Consider the following 24,424-nt stretch of genomic DNA (forward strand, 5'->3'; position numbering starts at 1 on the left):
AAACAAAAGCCAGGTAAGAGCACTGAATCAACCAAAGAACAGATTCTAAAGCAATATATATATATTTACATATATATATTTACACAAATATATATATATGTAAAATGAAAAAATATTAAGCACATCAAGCAAAGACTACTTATAAAAGCAAACTTCATTATTTGAAGAAAGAATCAATTCATGGAATGACAACAAATCATTACTATAAGTCTCCTACATAGAACAAAGAAAAATATAGGGGAACAAATTTCAGACTGACCAACCTTAATATGATCTTGGAATCTGGCTGTTTAAGCAAAATACAAAAGACTAAAAAATTCATACCATTTATTTTACTGTTGTTATGGTTTGGATTTGGAATGCTCAGTTAAGTTCATGTGTTGGAAGCATGGTCCCCATGCAGCAAGGTTCAGGGCTGGAGTTTCAGTCAAAGACAGGCTTAATAATTTGAATGACCTACTGGGTAGTAACTGTAGGCATGGCTGGTGACATGGTCACAGGAGGGGTGGTCTTGGGCTGTTTCTGCCCCTGATTCCTTCCTTGATCTCTCTGCTTCCCAGCTGCCATAAGCTGAGAAGTTTTCTTTTACTGTACTCTTCTGCCATGATGTTTCTGCAATGGAGTCAGTCAGTCATGGGCTGGGACCTCTGAAGTCATGAGTGAAAATAAATCTTTCTTCCTTAAGTTGTTCTTGTGAGGTATTCTGGCCACACAGACGCAAAGTTGACTAACATAACTGAATTAATTTGCCTCCAGCCTTTAGTTAGTCCCTGTAATACACCACCAAAACCCTAATTCAGAACCATACTAAGCAAAACTTACAGCTTCGGGGATAACTTTTCTCTCTATAGAAGTGTAGCCCACAAGTGAGGGCAGATAATTACTGATTTAAAGAAAAACACTTACCTTTTAGTAACAGCTGTCAAACACAGTCAGAAAACCACTATTCAAGTCCCAGATGCCACCAACTAGCAATCTAACCTTGAAAAAAATAAATCTAAGACTATAAAACTATGACATCATTGTTGAGAAGAGACAATGTCAATCCATCTTTTAAATGTATTGATTCTTCTGTGAACCCATTTTAAATCAGGATCTTAAATTCTTTACTAAATCCCACCTGAGTCAGACTAAAGACATGATACCAATCCCATCACCTTACGAACTATCACTGTGGCTGAGTCCTTTTCCCCAGGTAACCTACTATATTCTGCAGTCCAGAATGTAGAATGAAAATCATACAGAAATTCTGTCAAGTCAGTGTCAAACCAGATAAACTCTTCAAGAGTGAGGCTTTCCAACTTTCATATCCTGATCACCACAATTGTCATTTGATCTCCAAGATAAATGTCAGGTCAAGAACCCAGAGAGAGAGAGAAAGAGAGAGCGTGTGAGCTCTATCTACGGAGGCCTCTATCTGCCAGTGTGAAATCAGAATGCATCCTCATTTTATGTCATGTACCTAGCAATGACACTGGCACCAACCTTTCCTTTTCAGTTGGTGAGTGTCAAAGAATACCAATTCTTTGTGTCTGTGACCAATTCAACAGTGCCAAAAGCTCATATAATTTTTAGGGATTTTGATATCACATCCACAGTGTGGATATTACAGCCTTACTATAATTGCACTTCTCAGGCTATATCCAAACTATTGTGCCCAGATACTGTTGCCACATTTAAAATGCATTACTGGTGGGAATGCAAATTGGTACAACCATTATAGATAGAAGTATGAGATTCCTCAGAAAACATGGAATAGAACCACCATTTGACCCAGTTATCCCACTCCTCAGTTTATACCCAAAGGACTTAAAATCAACATACCACAGTGACACAGCCACATCAATGTTTATAGCAGATCAATTCACAATAGCTGAACTATGGAGCCAACCTAGATGACCTCCAAAAAATGAATGGATAAAGAAAATATGGTATATGTATATACACACACATAAAACATAAATATATGTATACCATATGTATATGGTATATATGTATATAATACATATATACCATATACATACATATATATACACACATAGATGGAATATTCCATCATGTATATAAATATATATATATATGTGTGTGTGTGTTGGTATATATATATATACACACACACACACACACACACACATATATACACATAGATGATGGAATATAACTTAGCTTTAAAGAAGAATGAAATTATGGCATTTGCTGGTAAATGGATGGAGTTAGAGAATATCATACTAAGTGAAATAAGCCAAAAAGAACCAAAGACTGAATGTTTTCTCTGATATGAGGATATAATTCACAATAGGGGGGTGGAATAGGGAAGAATAGAGCTACTTTATATTAAGTAGAGGGAAGTGAAGGGAGAGGAGGGGGGTATGGGGAGGGAATGATGGAGTGAAACAGACATTATTACCTCATGTACACATACGACTGCATGACTGATGTGATTCTACAATATGTATAATCAGAAAAATGAGAGATTACACTCCATTTATGAGCTATCAAAATGTATAAATGCATTCTACTGTCATGTACAACTAATTAGAACAATTTTTCAATTTAAAAAAATGGCATGCTGATCTTGCTACTGAAAGTGAACAGAATCGGGGGAGGTCCAAGACCTAAGTCATGTGAAAAATAAGAAACTGAGCATCTGAGGAAAAGCAGGCACAGCAGTATAAGAACCTTCCTCACACTGTTTGGACCTTTACATGGCAAAACAGGGGCAAATGGATGAAGGAAAGCAGGGAAGGGCCCTAAAACTTAGCACTGCCTTAAAAAAATATATCTGAGATTGATTCTGCCTTATATCTCTGATAGGTGATCCAGATGGAACTTCAGTACTTTTGGGGAAATTTGCTTCTTGGGCTTCTTTCAATGTAAAATAATCTATGCTTTATAAACTGGAAACAATTTATGAATTCTTGGGCAAACTCAACCTATTTTAGCCACAATGAAAATCTTTATACATTGATCTTAGACACATCTCTAATAAAGTTCAATGTACATACTATCAAAATTTGTCCTACACCTTCCTGACAACAAGATATAAATATATACATACCCACATTAGACTTTCAAAGCAAAAGCAAAGCTCCTGTTATTAAAACTAACCAAACTAAATCCTTCTTTAATTAATGCCACTGTCTTCAAAATGGCTTCTGACCAATGCAAAAATGTTTACATTTGCATATCATCACTGTTGGTATAATTTTGGTTCATCTGTATAATGTGGAAGTAGTTCTGAAGTCTTACTATCAACCATAAATAAGGAAGTTTGTATCTCAAGATCTTTCAATTAACCCTGACAATTCTCAGGAATTAAGGTAGGCTCTTAATCCATACAAAGAGAACATTTTACAAAATAACATATAAGCCTTTTTGACTAACACCAATAAATCCCTTAACTTATACTGCAAGTCAGTAATCAGGTCCTGCCTTGTGACCCTTTTTAAAAAATCCTACTTTATGAATTCAATTTGATTTCCTACATAATCCAAAGCTTTGAGTTTGGTTTCAAGAAATCATTTTAGTCAATAACTACTAAACTTTCATGAGATGTTGATTCGAGATTATTACTATTCACTTGAAAAAATCATGGTAGCAATTAGATTACAATCACTATCATTAAAACATACACTTTAAAAGAATCTCAATGACATTTCCTGCTTTCATGTTTCCAGAAAGAAGTATAAAACAGCAAATGTGGTTTTCATAAAGTAGTTGCACGAAATGACTGCCAAAATAAAAGCCACTACAGTTCAACTCAGTGCAGGTGCCTTCATGACATGCTGTAAGAATATGGATTCAGCACCCAGATGCCCTAAGCGCAAATGTACAAGGGACAGAAGCATAGAACTTAGAAGACTAGAAGAATGGATGATGAGTGTGTCACTTCATCATTTTCTTAATCTTTTCTCACTAACCCACGTTTAGACTCTCAATAGAAGACAGCAGATAGTAAGAAATAAAAATAAGATGAAACTGCATCTTTAACAGTTTTACAAAAAATGATCTGACAACTTTGGGAGATGGGGTTCCTTTTTCTAAATCTCTTAAGTGGTCAGTTACCCCTATATATGCAGTGGTATGAGAACCTGATCACTCAAACATCCTGAGCACCATAACCATTCCATGACCAGTAATAAGAGCTCAGTTTCCCTGAACAGTAGTAGCTTTTGGGCTTAAGGGTCCATCAGTAATGATATCCATTTGTGATGATCTTTAATTAAATTTGGGACCAATATTGTAATGCTGAAGGCCTTCTCAGCAAACCTTCTAAAACCACAGAGACATCACTCTTTACTGTATACCCTTTTTTAAATGTGAACTGTAAACCATGTAAAAATACCACCTATTGAAACTAAACTTAAAGCTTTCACACACCCTTATTTAAATCTATTTTGATTTTTTTCTATTTAAGCATAAGACTCAATGTTAGAAAACATACATTCATGAACTGTAGTTAATTTAATTCGATTTTAAATAATTGTTTTCATTAGCTTTTGTGTCACTGTGACCAAAGCAACTGACAGGAACAACTTAGAGGAATAAAAGTTTATTTGGGGCTCATGGTTTCTGTCTTAGTCCACAGATGGTTTATTCCATTGCTCTGGGCCTAAGATGGGGCAGAACATCATAGGGGAAGGGCCCAGCAGGGGTAAGCTCAGCTCAGGGCAGGGTCAGGAAACAGAGAGAAAGAGGAATGGGAAAGATCCACAGGAAGAACATCTGTTCCAGGGCATGCCCCCAGTGACCCACCTCCTCCAACCACACCCCACCTGCTCACAGTTACTACCCAGTCAGTCCACGTGAACTAGAAAGAACTGATAATGTTACAGCTCTCATAATCCAATCATTTTATCTCTGAATATTCCTGTATTAACAGGAGCTTTTAGGGAACACCTCATACCCAAATAATAACAATAATTGAACCCAAATTCACTTTTATTATTAGAGGAATATCATGCATTCAACACATATAAAATAATGGTTAGTGGAAAAAGTAGAAGTAATTTTATGACCTCTGCAATCACTTTCATAAAACGATTCAAGTGGTCGTCAGTTAACAGCACCCAATATACTCATTTTGAGGTACAGAGGGAGTCAAACTTTCCTCACAGCAATTTTCACTTGAAAGGCAACACTTGCCACTTTCTAGTCTCAAAATGCCAACATCAGTCTGCTTGCTCAAAAACAGAGTTTGAAGGTAATAAAAATATACCATGCAAGCTACTGAACATTACCTTGTCTATGTTAGTCATGCCATTAGCCTTTGTGACAAGGCACAGTTTATAGGCAAATTTTTCAAATAAACATCCAATATATTTCTAAGAGTATAATATATTCCTTCATTTAAAATATGTGATGTGTACATTGGGAGAAAATACTCTACACAACCCAATGCAGAGGAAAACCTGGTTTTCACCAATTACAATGCTGATTGGATTTTGTCTTCTTCAGCCATCAATATGGATAATTCCCAAAGCATTTTCTTTGATGAGTCACACTTGTAATACAATAACTGTGCCCATCCCTACCTAATATACTGTAACACATTTTCCCCTCCAAGATCTGATCATAATCACTTTTACAAGAGGGGGAAAAAAAGTGATTAAAAGGAAATAGGACAGACAGTGAGTAAGCCATGAACAACTGCCCAAAAACCACAGAAAACCTGGAAGATCATTTCCATGTGTCTCAATTAGATAGAGTTACCATTAGACATGAACAAAGAGAGTATTAATAAACTTGCATCTAATACCCCCTTCGTGTAGACAGAATCAAAGAATAAAAAGTACAATTACTGGAGAATTTTATAAAATTTTCTCCCTTTTCTCTACTCCCCCCCACACACACCCATTTGGGATATATTCAATGTAAATTTGTAATCCCATCAAACAATCAGAAAACATTTTAAAAATCACATTAATATGCATATTCAATGTGTAAGAGAAAAGACTGAGGGTACATAGTTCTCTTTCTTGTGTCTATTATCTATTCATTCTAGACAATTTAGAAATAACTTGTAATAAGCCAGGCATAGTGCAGCCCATCTATAATACCAGCAGCTCAGAAGGCTGAGGCAGAAGGACAGAAAGTTCAAGGTCAGGCTCAACCACTGAACAAGACCCTGTGTCAAAATAAAAAAATAAAAAGGGTTGGGAATGTAGTTCAGTGGTAGACAACACTTAGGTTCAATACAAAGGTGGTGAGAGGAGAGAAAGGACGAACTTGTAACAGGAAAAAAATTTTAGTATAAATGACTATGGAATTAAAACCTACAGATTAAACTGAATATCCAAATGTGATAAGTAACATTTATAGTTTTAGTAATTTTTTCTAATTATAGTACATTTTTCTACATAATTATTTCCTCCTTTACGATGTGATGTTGATTGAATTATGTTTTCCAAAACTTTAAATGTTAAAATCCTAATCCCTTGGGCCTCAAAATGTGACCTTAGTTGGAAATCAAGTCAGTATAGGCATAATAAGTAAGAATAAGACTATAGCAAAGCAGGGTGGACCACTGATCTGACATGACTGATATCCTCACAGAGGAAATTTGAACACAGATAGACACACTGGGAGAATGCCAGATGAAGATGAAGGCAGAGATCTGGGTGAAGCTTCTGTAAGCCAAGGAACACCAAAGATCACCAGCAAATCATCACTAGAGAGGCATACAACAAATTTCTCTCATAGCTCTTATATGGTATCAACCCCATTGGCACCTCGACCTTGGACTTACAGCCTTCAGAACCATGGGACAATACATTTCTATGGGTAAGCACAGTTTATGACACTAAAGCCCTAATAAACTAAGACAAAAAGTGTCAAAGTATACCACACAAACACATTTATACTTTGACTATATTTTTTTTTTTTCTTAACAATCTGGCATTTGGTGAACAGTACTTATAAAGTCAGTTTCTCCAAATGCCCCAGCCCCTCCTTCCCACTCAATGCTGCAGCTAGTTACTTAACTAAGCTGTCTCTAACAGAACATGAAGTAACACATGCCATTCCCAAGCCTGGGTGTATGACCATGGCATGCCTCTCTTCTACACTCTCATCCTCTCACCGGCTCACGTCTGGATGTGGTGGTGAACCCCCATCAGACACAGAGATGAAGGCCATGTCATTAGGAACAGCCCTGCCACATCTAAGAAGAAATCTGGGCCTCTGTAACTGAAAGCAAGGGACAAAGATACCACTGAGCTGGAATTCCTCTTAGAAGGTTACATGACAGATTAAAAAAAAAAAAAAAAAAAAAAAAGACTCTTCTTCGGGTCATTATATTTTGGGTTTCCCATCTATCACAGCTTATTTATTAGTCTCGTACTCTAAAAGAGTGTGAGGGGTAGCCTGCTGGTGAAACAGTGTGTAGAAAATGGCGTAAATCTCTGTAAGACGCAGTAACTTTGACTCTTTGGGAGAAGTTCCAGGAACAGAAGACTGAACAGTCACTTCTATTACAGCTCTAAATATGATAACATTATTTGACAATTTTACCATTTTCCAGACTGAAATTCAAATTATGGAAATCTACCAATGCTTATTCTGAAAGATAGATTTAATTTTTTTCTAATTTGAAAACTTAAATGAGAATCATTCTAACTGAATTTAGCATACTTTAATTAGTATAATTATACTAATATGATTTTACATGTATTTTATGATACAAAATAACAAAGTCATATATAAAGTCTCACCCTCCCCCAATCCCCACCTTAGGGAGAGACACTATGAAACAAGGTAAGAACCCTTCAAGAGTTGGAAAAATTTTTTTAAATCATTAAGGTAGCAGAAATTGACATTCAGGTACAGAAAGGTTTTAAATTTTGTTATACACACCCCAGAGTCAAAACCAAAAAGCATTCCAATAATAAATGTTTAGATCCTTCATATTTGCATTAATCTGAGATGATAAATGTACTTCTTCAAAGATTCTAATGAGCATCAATATGGCCTGTATCTTGTAAGTTTCCCACTATGTAATCACATGAAACTATGTGAGGAGGCCAAAGTTCCTGGCAGATAACTCAAATCTTCTCCACCACTTCATTCTACCATAGATGAACCATGATGTCCACTTCTGTCTGGTCAAAACATCAGATTACTCTTCTGGAATCTGAGTTGCTTCCATTTTATTAAGTTACAGGTTTTTTTCCAGGTGAGTATACAAATGCTATATGGACACCTGTCTATCAAAAAGATACTTTCTATTGAACTAAAGAAGAAAATGAGAAAATATAATTTACTCCTGCTTATTCATAGAACTCACTAACCTGTGACCATGTATAGACTCCGTGTTTCCAACTTGTAGTTCTTGAGATGCCCATATGTTCCTGGATTCAAACATGTGCTTCCACTTACACTGCTGGAATGTCTATATGGCTCTACAAAGGGTGATAAATACTAGAAAATCTTCTAAGAAAGAAAGTCCTTTACGATCATATCTACCAGATTTTGATTCAACTTTGAAAATGTCTGAACCACACAAAGCTGAGTGGTCTATTTTTATATCTATGGTGAGTTTAAAAAGAACAAAGAGAAAAACCTTTTCACAAAGAACATCCACTTGTATTATCTATTCACCGACTAGAAGCAAAACTATGATTCTTGCCATCTGTTTTGTCTTACCTTTGCTGCCAAGTCTGCCCCAGCTAAACACCCAGGTACTGAGGTAAGCTGAACACTAACCACTGACTGATAATGCCATGCCAGGGGTTCCAAACATAGTACACGAACTTCAGTTGCATGTGCCTAAAGGAGGTGTATGAAACTGGTGTTCTGGCACATCCCATGTGACCAGCAGCACTGTTAACTTTTTAAATTTAAATCCCATTAGGAAAGATCTTCCCCTACAAGGAAGGCACTTCATCACACAAGACAGCCTACCTCACCTAGCACCATAAACCCACACATGATACTTATCAAGCATCAAGGGTAGTGCTGCATGAATTCATCCACCTCAAAATCTCCTTATACTCAGCTTCTTTACCTAGAATGCCCTTTCCAATCCACCCAAACCTGCCTCTTCACCTAGTTAACTTCTACTCTTCTAAAAAGACATCAAGAAGCCCTCCCTAATCTCCTAAAGGCAAGTGCTGATTCCTCTCTGAGGAACCTCCCAGACTATTCTACTGTCTGTTTATGTGTCTGTATCATCAGACATCTCATGTTCCATTACAGCAGGAACTATGCTTGGCTCATTTTGGTCTCTCCAGTGTGTAGCACATAGCAGGTAGTAATAAATACTTTTAAAACCAAGAAATGGCAATGTAAGCATCAGCTCTGACAATATTTGCTTTTAATGTTCTTGGAAGGAAATGCAGATGAATGATGAAGTTGGAAAAAAACCTCACAGAAGGCAGAAGAAGGAAGAGATATGTAAAAATAGGCATCTGTGGTTACACATAGGTGTTTTATAAAGGCCTGATGACCCTCTCAAGTGCTATTTAGGCTCATCTTCAGTCCCTGCTTCCCTTCCTCCAGAACACCTGCATAGACATATTTCTGGGTCCCAACACAACGACACTAATACCATACACCCAACTGAACAAAAGAAAGAAGAATGTGAACTCAAGTCAACATTTTTTAAAGGGACAGGCATCTTCCCTTTGTATAAAACACTCATTTTGAGAAATGGTGCTAGAAATCATCAACTACCTTTCATAATTTCTCATAATCATTTTTCAATCAGATCCAGCTCTCATTTCCCCTTGCAACATGTGGCTTGCCCAACTGGTCTCATTAAAGGTCTGAACTTTCAGGAAACAGCAGGAACAGAATGGGCATAGTGACCAATCGTGAGCTAGTACCTTCTATTGATTACAGTTTCCTGCCCAGAAATAAGGTAAGTTGTTATGGATTCCTGTCTACCTCCCAAATCAGGCATGTTGTTTAGGGAAGGAGGAAATATGATAGCAATAAAAGAAGATAATCAGGACAACACTGTTGATTTCTGTGAGAGAAATTCATCTGGATGCCTCTATTATCTTCTTGCTTTCAAATAAAACCTTCATTGGATTTGTCTCAGAAGGAACCTTCTTAGAATGGTCAAGTCCCATACAGCATCCCTCCCTTACCCTGCTCGCACTGTTTTCAGTTAAATTATCCAAACCCATTCTCCTTCACAGGGAAGGGGAACCCTCAGGGGCCTCCAAGACAGGTATTGAAATGGGGGTATGACCCCTTACTATCCCCAAGGCAAGAATAAAACACAACTTACCTTCTGAAAAAAGTCTTCCCCACTTCTGCCTTTTCCTTCAGCTGCAGCTGTAAATAAAAATGTATACATTTAAAATAGTTTCTCTTTTCAATTTATGTATTCAAAAACTCTTGAGTATCAGGAATGAGAGTACAAAGGTAAACAGACGCCATCCCCACTCTCCCAAAGCACAGTGCCTCATCAGGATGCAAAGTTGATAAATAATAAATCACAAATTCCAATCAATTGCATAGCTTTAGGTTACGTAAAGACTTGAAAGACTCACAAGTCTCTATTGCCACAGACACAAAAGTGACCTCATCCTTTCAGAGAGAAGAAACTACAGGAACAAATGCAATGAAGTCATCAGCTCCAGTGCTCCAAGCACTTCCTATCTGGAATCAATCACAGGTGGGAGGTGGCTTTGCCAACAGGTGGCTCACGCGAGTGGTCTACTTTCCAGTCCTTTCAGTTTTATGCTTCACAATGATTATATACTCTGCTTGAATTTCACTGGCATCCTGTACTACTTCAATTCACTCTATCATTCACATATACCAAGTGAGAGACAAAACATGAGAATGAGAGAGTAAAAATGCTGAAGATCAGAGCCAACAACAAACTTCATATGAGATTAATTAAAAGGTTATTGCATTTGAATAACATTTTTATATCTAAGGGTAGCTTATAAATTTAGGACAAACCCAGTTCTCTGCCTAAGGTTTAAAAAAAAAAAAAAAAAAAAAAGCTTCCTGTGACTGGCAATCTTTCATTCATCTGTGGTGAGGATGGGGAATCTAAGGGGAGAGAAGAAACAAAAAGTCAACACCATCTTGCTTGCAATTGCCTTGGACTGCATAGTTTCCAGGGCAAAACCCAAACAGGACTCTGATTCAGGTGTAGAATGCAACTATAGTTACCTGAGGAACCAACTCTTGGCAAAGACAAGAAAGAACCTGGGACAAGAACTTCTGGAAATCAAAGTCTAGAAGACCATGGTAACTCAAATGTCTGCAGGCAAAGACATAGCAGGAAAGTTTATGTGTGCATATGTGTGTGCCAAGTACCTACTATAAATCTGATATGTTAGGTGAAGATTTCAAAACCCAAAGAAAGTCTTTCTGCCCCCAAAGAAGTAACAAGTATTAAAATTTAAATTCTTTTCCCCACCAACTCTAATTTCACAGTTAAATAAAAGACACCTTCTACAATACCTTTTAATCTTTTCTTTTTGCACAAATTCTGCACAAACAACAATGAACTGAGCAAAGACATTGATATGGACCAGCTGAATCCTCTATTTCCACAAATGAAATTCTTTGAAATTTACTCAACAAACTATGATTTTCACTAACTTGGTAATGTATCAGTATTAAAGTTTTAAAAATAAACACAGAAGTTAAACAAACTGGCAAATGTAACTAACCCTAGCAGGAGGGGCCACCAAGGCAAGATCAAAACTCAATAACCAAGACCAATGACCGAAACCTAGTAACAAGTGCCATGGGGCCCTTCAACTCAGCTAGCTTTTGGGCCATTTAAGGTTAAAAATAGTTAACAAACAAGGACTGTACTCAATGACACCCATGGTGCTTGGAAGTGAAAGTAGCAAAGTCATGAAGATTTGAAAAAAAAAAAATCTAGCGGCTTTAAGGAAACTAATCTTTGAAAAGTAATTTTTAGAATTAAAGATATTCTACAAGGTCAATCATGCAAAGTAAATAATTACCCCCCCCCTTATCATAGGAACTGCTTATCAACTTATAATTCATCCCTTTAAATTTCAAGATACAATTACCTTCCATTACAGAAATCTCCTTTAGGACACTTATTTTGCTCATGACAAACTCATTATGATTCATGACCTCAAAGGGCTCCTCAAGGGCTAAGGTTGCAGTTGATGTGCCTAACATGCATGAAGCCCTGGGTTCACTCCCCAGCACCACACAACAAAAATCTCCTTCATTCCATGTCCATCAAAACACTAAAGAGATTTCACAGAATGGCCCTTCAATCCCTGTATGAATAAAAAGGGGGAAATTGTTTTTAGTTAGACCCAAACTACAATTAAGTATGTTCCAAGAAAAGAAAAAAAAAAAAAAAAAGCTTAACATTTAACCAGAAACCCACACATTTAGCAAGCTTTTGACTTGCAAAGGAATGGCAGGGCAGGGAGCCAGAAATAGCATATTCATTGGCAACAAAAATCTGATCTTTTTTATTCCAAGGGCTAATGTACAGTAGTACCTCCCTTTATCATAGGGGATATACTCCAAGACCCCAGTGGGCGCCTGAAACTGCAAACATAGCCAAACCCTATGTATGCTTTCTTCCTATACATACATATCTGTGGTAAAGTTCAATTTATAAATTAGAACAATATGAACAATAAAAACTGATTTAAAAAAGAACTACAATAATACACTGTAATGAATTAGTGTTATCATAGTGAATACGGTCTATCTGTCAAACTATCTTACCATACTGTACTTATCTTTCTTCCTGTGATGTTGTGAAATGACACAATGCCTAGGTGATAACACGAAGCGAGGAATGATGCAGATGTGTCTTCGGTTACTACAGGAGGGTTACTTGGACACAAGCACTGTGAAACTGTGACAGTTGATCTGATGACTGAGATGGCTACTAAGTGATTAGCAGGTGGGTAGGGCATACCATGTAGACACACGCTGGACAAATGGAAGACTCAGACCCCAGGCAGGACAAAGCAAAGCAGTACTAGACCTCATCACATAACTCAGAATGCCACATAATTTAAAACTTAAAAATTACATATTTCTGGAATTTTCCATTTAATATCTTCATCCCACCACTAATCACAGGTAAATGAAAATGGAGATAAGGGAAGTCTTTCTGTATAAGAAACTCCAGATCTGAACCTTATTTTTCTTAAATTCCGATGTGCATATTTCCCAGGCTCCTAGGGATTCCAGTAGAAGACAAGGGGTTGGGTTCCTGGTTAGATCATTGTCTCAGACACTAACAATGGTTAGTCCCAGTTATTCGCACTTCCTATAAAGCATCCTTATTTCATTGCCAGGTTGATGGGTCTTCTGAAGAATTTGTATTGACTTTAAGCAGGAAACTGTCAAGGCCATAGAAGCCAATCAAACATGATCAAACAGATATCCTTCTGTGTCCAAATATGAGAATCCCTTTCTTACTCTCAAACATACTCTAAATTCCTGAGTATGAAAATAAAAATTCCTTCAAGAAATGAAAGTGAGGGATTGGGGGATTGAGATCATTACAAAATATCTTTCTCAATATGAATCTAGACATTTAAAATGTTAATTGTATAGATCAAGAAGAAAACAGAAAGAAGTTCACTCTTTTATTCCACAAACATCTGGGTCCTGTACCAATGAAGAGATCGAGCCAAGTCCCTATTCAACTTATAGCCCTGACCCATAAAATATTCAAAGCTACCCAACTAAAGAGAGCCAAATGAGTTTTTCATAGTCACAACTTTATCCAAATTAAATTTATTACGAATTTAATTTTGCTATTCTTATTGCAGACAATACCCTAAAAAGCTACTAATTTTACACTCAACCCAATAGTAGACCTGAACAGGTACTGTTAGACCTGCAGAATAAAGGGTATTCTAGGGAGACCACTGGAGACTTGAATTTCAAGAAAAAAAAAATATGAGGGATGATAATATCTTGACTCAAATCATTTCCTTTTAGTTGTCTGGAGAGCAAAATGTTGCCTGTGAAATAAGCCAACCTATACTTCAAGGCATGGTATTCCTTAACATTTGAGGTCTGATTATATTCTGTAGTAAAATAGTTCTACTGGTCTTGTGCAATCTTTTAAGCAAATAATCCCTCATCTTCTTTTTTTCTCATCTTTTTTATACCACAATAACATGAACACACACGATGATGTATCAGGTTTTTTTAAACTGTCTTTACAATATGACTTCTGTCTGATGTTTCAAAGTTTATACACTTGAATTTTAAAAACCTGGGATTATTCCTGCCAATGAAAGCAATTGTCTTTATTTTCATGACACAGAATGCCAGGATTAAATTACTTTAATACTACTGAAACATGCTCGCTAAATGTGCAGGTGAAGCATTTCATATTTGAAGCTGAACAATTCATTTTTATGTTTATTATAATTTCTAGTGCTTTCCCATACTTCATTTCATATTTCTGTTTCACAAGAAATATGGGATGGCAAAAGCCACTGCCAGCAAAAACAGCAAGAGTTGAAACAGGTGTAAACTATTACAGTCCCCCTAAACTACAGGGCATGTTTAGTTAATTACTGAATTAAAGGGTGGGTGGGGGGGGGAGCTCCATTTTAAATTCTTCCTAGGGCATATAGAAACTTATGTCGAAGTATCCTTTTCATTTTGAAATGCTTTTCTTTTTAAAATTTTTTTTTTAGTTATAGATGGACACAATATTTTTGTTTATTTATTTATTTATTTTTATGTGGTGCCAAGGATCAAACCCAGTGCACCACACATACTAGACAAGTGCTCTACCACTGAGCTACAACTGCAGCCCCTTGAAATGCTTTCTATTACATTTGATGCTTTATAGACCTAAATCTAAAAACATGAGTATGGAATATATTTAAATATTGCCTTGACAAACAATGGGGTTCTTTCCCCTTATAGAATTTTAGCAAGAAATAAAGTTAAAATTGTATAAATAATAACTGGTAATTCTCCAAATCTGTAAAGACTCAGGGCACTCTCTTTTTAATACAAGTCACCCATAGCCCATTTGTAACCAAGAAGGAGGCTGCTGTATCTTTAAGTCACCTGACAGATAAATGCAGCCACTCAGGTAGCATGATTCTCCTGTAAAATATTTTACTCAAGATGTAAAACCTTCACTTATTGTGTCAATTTAATCCATATGCTAAAACAGCTATACCATATGTTTTATTCTGTATATTAACTGCTTCCAGAAAACTTCCCTGATAGTTTGGCCAACTCTACTCAAAAAGCAATCAGTAAAAGATGTAGCAGATACAGTTTCTATATACTTCCAGAGAAACTTTTTATGTCCATGAATTATATCTATCACTTTGGCATGCAAAGTTCTGAGAACTGACTGAGAAAAGAATAGACATTGAGTCTATTTTTAAAGTTTCTTCCACTTCTCCAAGTTAAAATTTAAGTTTAAATTTCAGCAGTGAAAAGTGTCATCTAAATGCTGTATATTTATCTCAGTAAGTGGAGAGATTTTCAGATACCATCTTTCCCAAAACTCCCTGATTCTCAAGAGCTCACTGTGAACAAATCAAAGTCCATATGCCCTCTGGAAAAAAATTAAATACACCTGCTGAAAAAAGTAAAAAAGAAATAGACAAATATAAATACGATATTTATCTTAGAGTGGCTGGATTAAGAATGGTGTTCTTGATTTTTTCTTAAACAATCTTGCAGTTAAATTTCAATGGTCAAAAATGAAAAACAGAATTGAGGTTTTTTTTTAGTATAAACAAAATTACATAATAATGTTAATTCTGTATAAAAGTATTACGTGTTTGTATACAAATATAAACACATGTATATTTGAATGCATGTATATATACACACACACATAATGTCCATTAAGAAAACTAAAAGGATAAACACCAAAATATTAATAGTTGTTATCTGAGTGTTAGAATTACCAGGTGACTTATAAGTTTCTCCTTTATATTTTTCAGAAGACCTTTAGTTAAACTTCTATTGTTTTTTAATTGGAAAATCAGATAAAAATAATTTTGAAATCCTCCTTCTTATGTGAGAATGATCCAAGATATTACCATTAATGGCTAGTTAGAGCATCATTTTCTGCCCATAGTGCATAAGTCAATCTGACAAAAGTAGTATAGTCTTAATATAAATAAAAGTCAACTAAGGAGACAGCATCAATTAGTCTGGCCTGAGGCCATAACAATATTTGACAACTCTGAAGATTTACATAATATCGCAGATGGAAAATAGCATCACACCAGGTACAGACCAGAGGCCTTAACCTAGGACTTCCTAGATTGAAATACTGATTGTGCACAGATCTCAATGAAAAAGTTTTAATAATGCCTATAGTGAGAAACTTCATAGCTAAAAACACTAAACAATATTTGGAAAACCTCAAGTCATAACCAAACTCAAAAGACATAAATAGTTGGAATTCGCTTTTGCAATACCCCCTGCTTCATTCTTTCTGCTAAGGATTGCTTTAGCTATTCTAGGTCTCCTATTTTTCCAAATGAATTTCATGATTGCTTGATCTATTTCTATGAGGTCAATGGGATTTTAATTGGAATTGTATTGAATTTGTATAGCACTTTTGGTAGTATGGTCATTTTCACAATATTAATTCTGCCTATCCAAGAACATAGGAGATCTTTCCATCTTCTATCTTCTAAGGTTTTCTTTAATTTCTTTCTTTAGTGTTCTGTAATTCTCATTGTAGAGGTCTTTCACCTCTTTTGTTAGATTGATTCCCAAGTTTTTTTTTTGTTTGTTTTTGTTTGTTTTTTTTTTTTTTTTTTTTTTTTTTTTTTTTTGAGGCTATTGTGAATGGGGTAGTTTTCCTAAATTCTCTTTCAGAGGATTCATCACTTGTGAATAAAAATGCATTAGATTTATGAGCATTGATTTTATATCCTGCTACTTCAGAGCAATAGTAACAAAAATGGCATAGTATTGGCACCAAAATAGACAGGTAGATCAATGGTACAGAATAGAGGACACAGAGACAAACCCAAATACAGTTTTCTCATACTAGACAAAGGTGCCAAAACATACAATAGAGAAAAGATACCCTGTCAGACAAATGGTGCTGGGAAAACTGGAAATCCATATGCAGCAGAATGAAACTAAACCCCTATCTCTCACCCTGCACAAAACTCAACTCAAAATGGATCAAGGACCTTGAAATCAGACCAGAAACCTTGCACCTTATAGAAGAAAAAGTAGGTCCAAATCTTCATCATGTCAGCTTATGATCAGACTTCCTCAACATGACTTGCAAAGCACAAAAAGTAAAAGCAGGAATCAATCATTGGGATAGATTCAAACTAAAAAGTTTTTTTCTCAGCAAAGGAAACTATCAGCAGTGTGAAGAGAGAGCCTACAGAGTGGGAGAAAATCTTTGCCACTCATACTTCAGATAGAGCACTAACCTCCAGAATCTATAAAGAACTCAAAACACTTTACACCAAGAATACAAATGGGCTAAGGATATGAACAGACACTTCACAGAAGATCTGCAACCAATCAACAAACATATGAAAAAATGTTCAACATCTTTAGTAATAAAAGAAATGCAAATCAAAACTACCCTAAGATTCCATCTCAGCCCAATTAGAATGGCAATTATCAAGAATACAAACAGCAATAGGTGTTGGTGGGGAAAAAGGTACACTCATACATTGCTGGTGGGGATGCAAATTAGTGCAGCCACCCTGGAAAGCAGTGTGGAAATTCCTTTGAAAACTTGGAATGGAACCACCATTTGATCCAGCTATCCCACTCCTTGGCCTATACCCAAAGGACTTAAAATCAGCATACTACAGTGATGCAGCCACATTGCTGCTCAATTCACAATAGCCAGATTGTGGAACCAACCTAGATGCCCTTCAGTTGATGAATGTATAAAGAAACTGTGGTATATATACACAATGGAATATTACTCAGCCATAAAGAATAATAAAAATATGGCATTTGCAGGCAAATGGATGAAATTGGAGAATATCTTGCTAAGTGAGATAAGCCAATCCCAAAAAACCAAAGGCCGAATGCTCTCTCTGATAAGTGGATGATGATACATAATGGGGGATGGGAGGGAGGCAAGAATGGAGGAAGGGTGGATTGTATAGAGGAAAGAGGGGTAGGAGGGGAGTGGGAAGGGGAAAATAACAGATTGAGACGAACATCATTACCCTATGTATGTGTATGATTACACAAATGGTATGACTCTACTTCATGTATAACTAGAGAAATAGGTTTTACCCCATTTGTTTACAATGAATCAAAATAAATAAATTTAAAAAGAAAAAAAAGACAGACACTTCACTAAATACATGAATCAAAAAGAGAAAAATGTATGTGTATACATTTTCAATTAGAGACTGCTTTTTTTAAAAAAAAGGTCACTTTTACTACATGTCCAAGGATAACATCTTATAAATTTACTACATTCTACAAGGGCTTGATGCCTAAGAGTATGAAAGAAAAGAAATGGATTATCCAGGGCAACTTGGGCCAAGAACATGAGCCATCAGCTGAACTACACCAATAATCTAAGAAATCCTTTAAGGCCATTTTTTAAATTGCATTTCTCACCAAATATTTTAATAAAACTAATAAAAACTACAAAGATTGTGACAGGAATAGAGGCAAGAGTTCTGATCTAACATTGGGGACCACCGCTGCCTCTGTGAAGGCTTTGCAAACTACATTCTCAAAATGCAGACTGCGGGGGATTTTTTTTTTTTCCATGTATCAAATCTCTCCAGGCAACATTCCAGTGCTGGGGACTAAGGCAGGGATGGCCCTGCCAAGCACAGGGGACAGCAGAAGCAAGAAGGGGGCCAGAGTTCTCCCGAATCTATGGGATTTTAGTTTCATAAAGCATCTGTTGCTGTCACATATAGGAAAACAGATAATTGCAAAAATCTGAGAACATCTAAATTAACTTAAAACTCTCAGGCAACTTTTAACTTGAACTCCTCCAGTAACTCTGGCTGAGAGATACTCAGACTTCAAATTTATTGGCTTAACAATGAAGACTTCCTTGTGACTTATGAGGCCAACATACATCAATGGAACTTCAGTCTGGCTGATTAACAGGTACTTTAGTCATATCAAATGTCTTCCTTTCAGACTCTATTTCTTCTTTCACAAACATATTCCTGAAGCATCAATTAGTCTGGCCTGAGGCCATAAACTCTGAGTATTTACATAATATCAGCTTGTGTTTAAAAAACAAAAAATCAGCAGGCTGGGGCTGTGGCTCAGCAGTAAGTAGAGTGCTTGCCTTGCCCACATGAAGTGCTGGGTTCGATCATCAGCACCACAATAAATAAATTAAGTAAAGGTATTATGTCCATCTACAACTAAGAGTATTAAAAACACAGCACTCTTCTACTTTTATCAAAAATTAAAGGATGTAAATGGCCTGTATATATTTTAACATAATTATGAATACCTAATACACCACGGAGAGCTTATACTGACCTTCCAATTGAGCTATATACTATCTGATCGCCACCAGCCACATGCAGCTAGTGAGTGAGCACTTGGAACGCAGCTAGTCTGCAAGCTCAGAACTGCTGCAAGATTTTGAAGACATTACAAAATTAGTAAAAATCTCATTAATTTTTTTACTTATATTTGATTGATATGACTTTAATAGATGGGATTAAACCAAAATATATTATTAAAACTAATCTCACCTGCTTCATTTCCACTCTTCTCAAGGTGGCCATAAAACTTAAAATTACATTTGTGGCTCACATTATTTTTCCATTGTACCAAACCACCATAGGGAATAACAACTTACTTCACTGTTATCCAAGGAGGACTGAAAGATTCAAATAGAGAGCACAGCCAGAGGCTATGAGGGACTGAAAACAAAGAATATTTCCAAATAGCAGGAGTCAGCAGCTAGAAATCAAAGTTCTATCTGTCTTAACCTCCTGGGAACATTTTGAGAGGGGAATAAAAAGCTTTGTTGGTACTTTTGGGGGTGGTGGGAAGGTTAAAGAATTAGAGCCAGTTTGAATAAAATATGTAACATTAATAATCATTTCCTTAATATCCTGCTTTGGCCCAACCCAAAGCCATGAAACTATTTAAGAGTTTATGTGGATGGCTATTTAATGGAATGAAGTTTATATTTCTTTTGTGTTTATAATAACATGGCAATGGGGCAAGCCAACTTGTTTTAAATCAGAAACAAATGTGTTCCCGGCATGTTTGAAGTTCAGGTTATACACAGAAAGGCAGTGTACTTTACTATTCTCCCCTCTTCCTGGGGAATGGGGTACGGCAAAGAAAAGACACACTTCTTTCATCAGGGCTACTCTTATTCATCCTTATGTCAGAAGAGTCATGCTTTGATTTATATAAAATTTATTTATCACCTTGAGTATATAGAGAGAAGATAAAAGTTGTGGAGGGAAAAAACTCTGAGTTCATCCCTAGGCTTGCAACTAACTAGCAGCAGAACTCTGAGCAAGTTCTCTTCCTCCCCAGGGCTCTGCTTTCACCTCTCCAGATTGCAAATAGGTACCCTGTGAGCATTTAATAAACGGAAACCTTCAATCTTGACCTTTAAGAACTTAGTTGAGTAATAACATGACAAGACTCTAACAGGCTGAGGGTTAGAGAAGAGTCACAGATAATACAGTGCAGAAATTCCAAGAAAGAATATATAGGGAGCTTCTGAGCTGATTATTAATGTCAGTTTTAGACGTGGAGACATGGCGAAAGGGAATTCTGGGCAGAGAAAATGCTGTGATACTCAGCTATGTATTACTCCAAAACTCTGATTTCCTTTTTAAATACTTCAAAACACCTGAAATAGCACTTGTGCCTCAAGGGAACCAGAAGGTACAGGATGGTAGAGATGAAGCTGAGCCCTCAAGTGACTGGAGAAGTGAATTTGAGTTGGCTTACACTGGTTCTTCAACAGAGGAAGCACACTCCTCAGAGGGGTGTTTGGAAATACGTGGGTTTTGTTTGTTGTTTAGTTATCACAAGGCATCTGAGGGAGAGGGTTCAGGGGTGTTGACATTTAGTATCCAGGAGCCAGGGTGCTCACAAGAGAGTTGAGCTGGAGTATAATATTAGCAGTGCTGGCAGAGGGTTTCTGTTAGCAATGCCTTTTCTTCAGTACTTATCTATGCTACTTTTCCTTTCTTCACTGTCAGTGACTCGGCTTAGTAAAAGACCATGTACTATCATTAAACTAGGACAACTATTCCTACTCAGGATTAGAATTTGCTCCTGGGTTCTCCATGTCTAGTTCTTTTTTTTTTTTTTTTTTTTTCCATGTCTAGTTCTAATGTAATCCAGCTCAGGCCACAGCTGATATAATGCTCCAGCTGTGGGAACTGATCGGTCAAAGACAGTCCCAGAGCAGTGATCTACCTTGAAATTCCTCAGCATACAAGGCCATTCCTTTGCTGGGGCAAGTCAACACAATCTCACTGAAGCAGAATGTGTTTTACTACCTCACTCTAAAAGAGGAAAAAAAGCAAAACCAAACAGTCAGCGGAGGATGAGGAAGAGATGAAGGAAGAAGGAAAGGGAAAGAGAAGGAAGAGAGGAAGCAGGAGGAAAGAAAACCAGGGAGAAGAAAAGGGAAAGATAAGAAAAGACAGGGTGTGTTTGATGGTTTAGATCTAGAACATGGTCCAGTAGCTCATGCATTGAAGGTCTGGTTTCCAGTGCAGCCATGTCCAGAGGTAGGGCTCTTGGGAAGAGTGGATCCTGTGGGCTCTGACCGCAGAGTGGAAAGCTGAATCACTGATAGCTGAAGGAACTACTGGGAGGAGGTGGAAACTATAGGAAGGTGGGGCATGGAAGCAGATCATGGAGCAAGTCCTTGGGAAGTATCTGTGTCTGTCTGTTTCTCTCTCTCTCTCTCTCTCTCTCTCTCTCTCTCTCTCTCTCTCTCTCTCTCTCTCTCTGCTTTCTGGCTACCATGTGCCATGAGCTGAGCAGCTTTCCTATGCCAAGTTTTCTACCAGGACGCTCTGACTCACCTCAGGTATGACAGTGATAGAGCCAGCTGCCCATGGACTGAAACCTCTGATACCAGGAACCAAAAAACTCTTTCCTCCTATAAGTTGCTTATTAGATATTTTGGTCAGAGCAACAAAAAGAATATTAACACAGTGGAGAATGGTCAAAGAGAAAGTAGGATGACAGAATTTCTTTTAACAATTAGTATTATCCTAAAAAGAAAGAAAGTAATGCATTCCCCTTAATTACCCGCCACCAAGTAAGGTATTTTTAAAGAACAACACTCAAAGAACAAGAAAGAAAGTGTGTAAATTAAAAATAAGGCAAAACATCACAATTCTACTCCAGATTTGGAAAAAAAAAAATTGTACAACTAAGTAGAACAAATTTTTTTTAATTTGGAAAAATTTTTAAATTCTCCCAGAAAGAATAAGAGGCCATATATAAAATAAAGAAAAATCTCTTATAAAAACAATTAATCCAAGAATTCAAAAACCAACTACTTCAATTTCCAGAAAAACTGAAAATTGGTAAACTATAAACCAGACATTTAAAGAAAAAAAAAATCAAAGAAATGACTAAAAATTTTCCAGAAATAAAAGAAGTATTTATATTAGTAAAGCTAACTATATTTGTAGCTAAATAAAAAGTACTCAAATTAAGGCATATCCTTTTGAAATTTCATATCTGTAGTAAAAATATTTTAAAACATTTCAGAGAAATAAAAATCAGTCATAGACAATTAGAATGGTATCAGAATACTCATTTAAGCCAGGGGAAGCCACATGACAATGGAATACAGCCTTAAATTTTAAGGAGAAAATTTTTTCAACCCATAATTCTTTACCAACTAAGTGAAAGGATGTGGTGATATTTTTAGGCATTCAAGTTACAACACAAAACCAAAAATATAAATAAGCAAAAACTTTCCTAGTATTTTATATTAGTAGAGGCTGTGCTCCAAAGTGAAGAAATAGGACAAGTAAGTGAGAGACTTTTCTTAATATAGGAAACTGGGAATTAAATACAGAAAAGAGGGTGAGGGAGGATCCCAGGATGAAAGCAAAGTCTCAAGATGACAGCTGTGCAGCCAGCCCAGAAGGCAAATGGGAAGGGATGGAGTTGGACAATAGACTTCAAGTTGTCCAGAAGGAACTGATAAATTTCTTATATCTTGGCCATGTGAAAATTATACTGAGATGACTAGAGATGTGGAAAGAATTTGTGATGGACATATAAAATATTTAAGCCACATTAAAACAATAAGGTGATTATCAACTCCAGGAAAAACAAAATTCTGACGAAAAAAGGAAATGAAATATTTATATTTTCTTTGGCATTTCAGGGGAAACTAACAGCACAGATGATTTAACCAAATTTGTGATTAAATTTATTGGGAAGAGAAGGGAGGAAAAAGTGGAAAACGAAATCCTTTATTCCATACAAGAGTATAATAGAAAATATCTAAAGGTAAAAATTTGGGAAAAGGCAATAAAGTACGGAGAGACGATATGAGAAAAAAACAATGCAAATTAAAAATGGCTACATCTAAGAAACAGAGCATTGTCTCTGTGTCCTCCATGCTGTACCATTGGTCCACCTGTCTATTTTGGTGCCAATACCATGCCATTTTTGTTACTATTGCTTTGTAGTATATTTGAAGGTCTGGTTTATGATACCACCTGCTTCACTCTTCCTGCTAAGCATAGCTTTAGCTATTCTGGGTCTCTTATTCTTCCAAGTGAATTTCATGACTGCTTTCTCTATTTCTATGAGGTACATCATTGGGATTTTAATTGGAATCGCATTGAATTTGTATAGTGCTTTTGACAATATTAATTCTACCTATCTAAGATGCCCTTTGATAGATGAATGGATAAGAAACTGTGGTGTACATATACACAATGGAATATTATTCGGTCATAAAGAAAATTAAATTATGGCATTTGTAGGTAGATGGATGGAGTTGGAGAATATCATGCTAAGTGAAATAAGCCAATCCCCAAAAACCTAAGGCCAAATGATTTCTCTGGTAAGTGGATGATGATACATAACAAGGGATGGGAGGGATACAGAACAGAGGAAGGATGGATTGTATAGAGGAAAATGAGGGGTGGGGCAGGGGCAAAGAAAAATAATGGAATGAAACAAACTTCATTACCCTATGTACATGTATGATTATGCAAATGGTTTGACTCTACTTCGTGTACAACCAGAGAAATGATAGTTGTACCCCATTTGTGTAGAATTAATCAAAAAAATTTTTAAAAATTTTAAAAAAAGAAACAGCATGATTTTATGGAGAAGAGCATTGTGATTTCCTTGTAAGACTTTTTATCCTACATTATTTTTAAACTTTGTGCATGTGTCATTTGATAATTTTTAATATGCTATCCTATTTTAGTTTAATACTCATACAACAGAGAATACAAAAAGGCAGGTATGATAATCTCACCTAAGATCATGGCAAATGGTC

The 24,424-nt window shown here is 36.3% G+C and overlaps 1 protein-coding gene across 3 annotated transcripts in view; it reads right to left on the bottom strand.

Annotated features, from left to right (window-relative positions):
* BICC1 (BicC family RNA binding protein 1) overlaps window positions 1-24,424 on the bottom strand; it is a 265,578-nt gene that overhangs the window by 160,350 nt on the left and 80,804 nt on the right. For all 3 annotated transcript variants that reach the window (XM_079138139.1, XM_079138138.1, XM_079138140.1), the window contains exon 2: window positions 10,235-10,281. In XM_079138139.1, coding sequence (XP_078994265.1) covers window positions 10,235-10,281 — 47 coding nt within the window. The remainder of the gene's footprint in view (window positions 1-10,234; window positions 10,282-24,424) is intronic.

This window comes from Sciurus vulgaris (assembly GCF_902686455.1).
Source record: "Sciurus vulgaris genome assembly, chromosome: 4".
Lineage (NCBI taxonomy): Eukaryota > Metazoa > Chordata > Mammalia > Rodentia > Sciuridae > Sciurus > Sciurus vulgaris.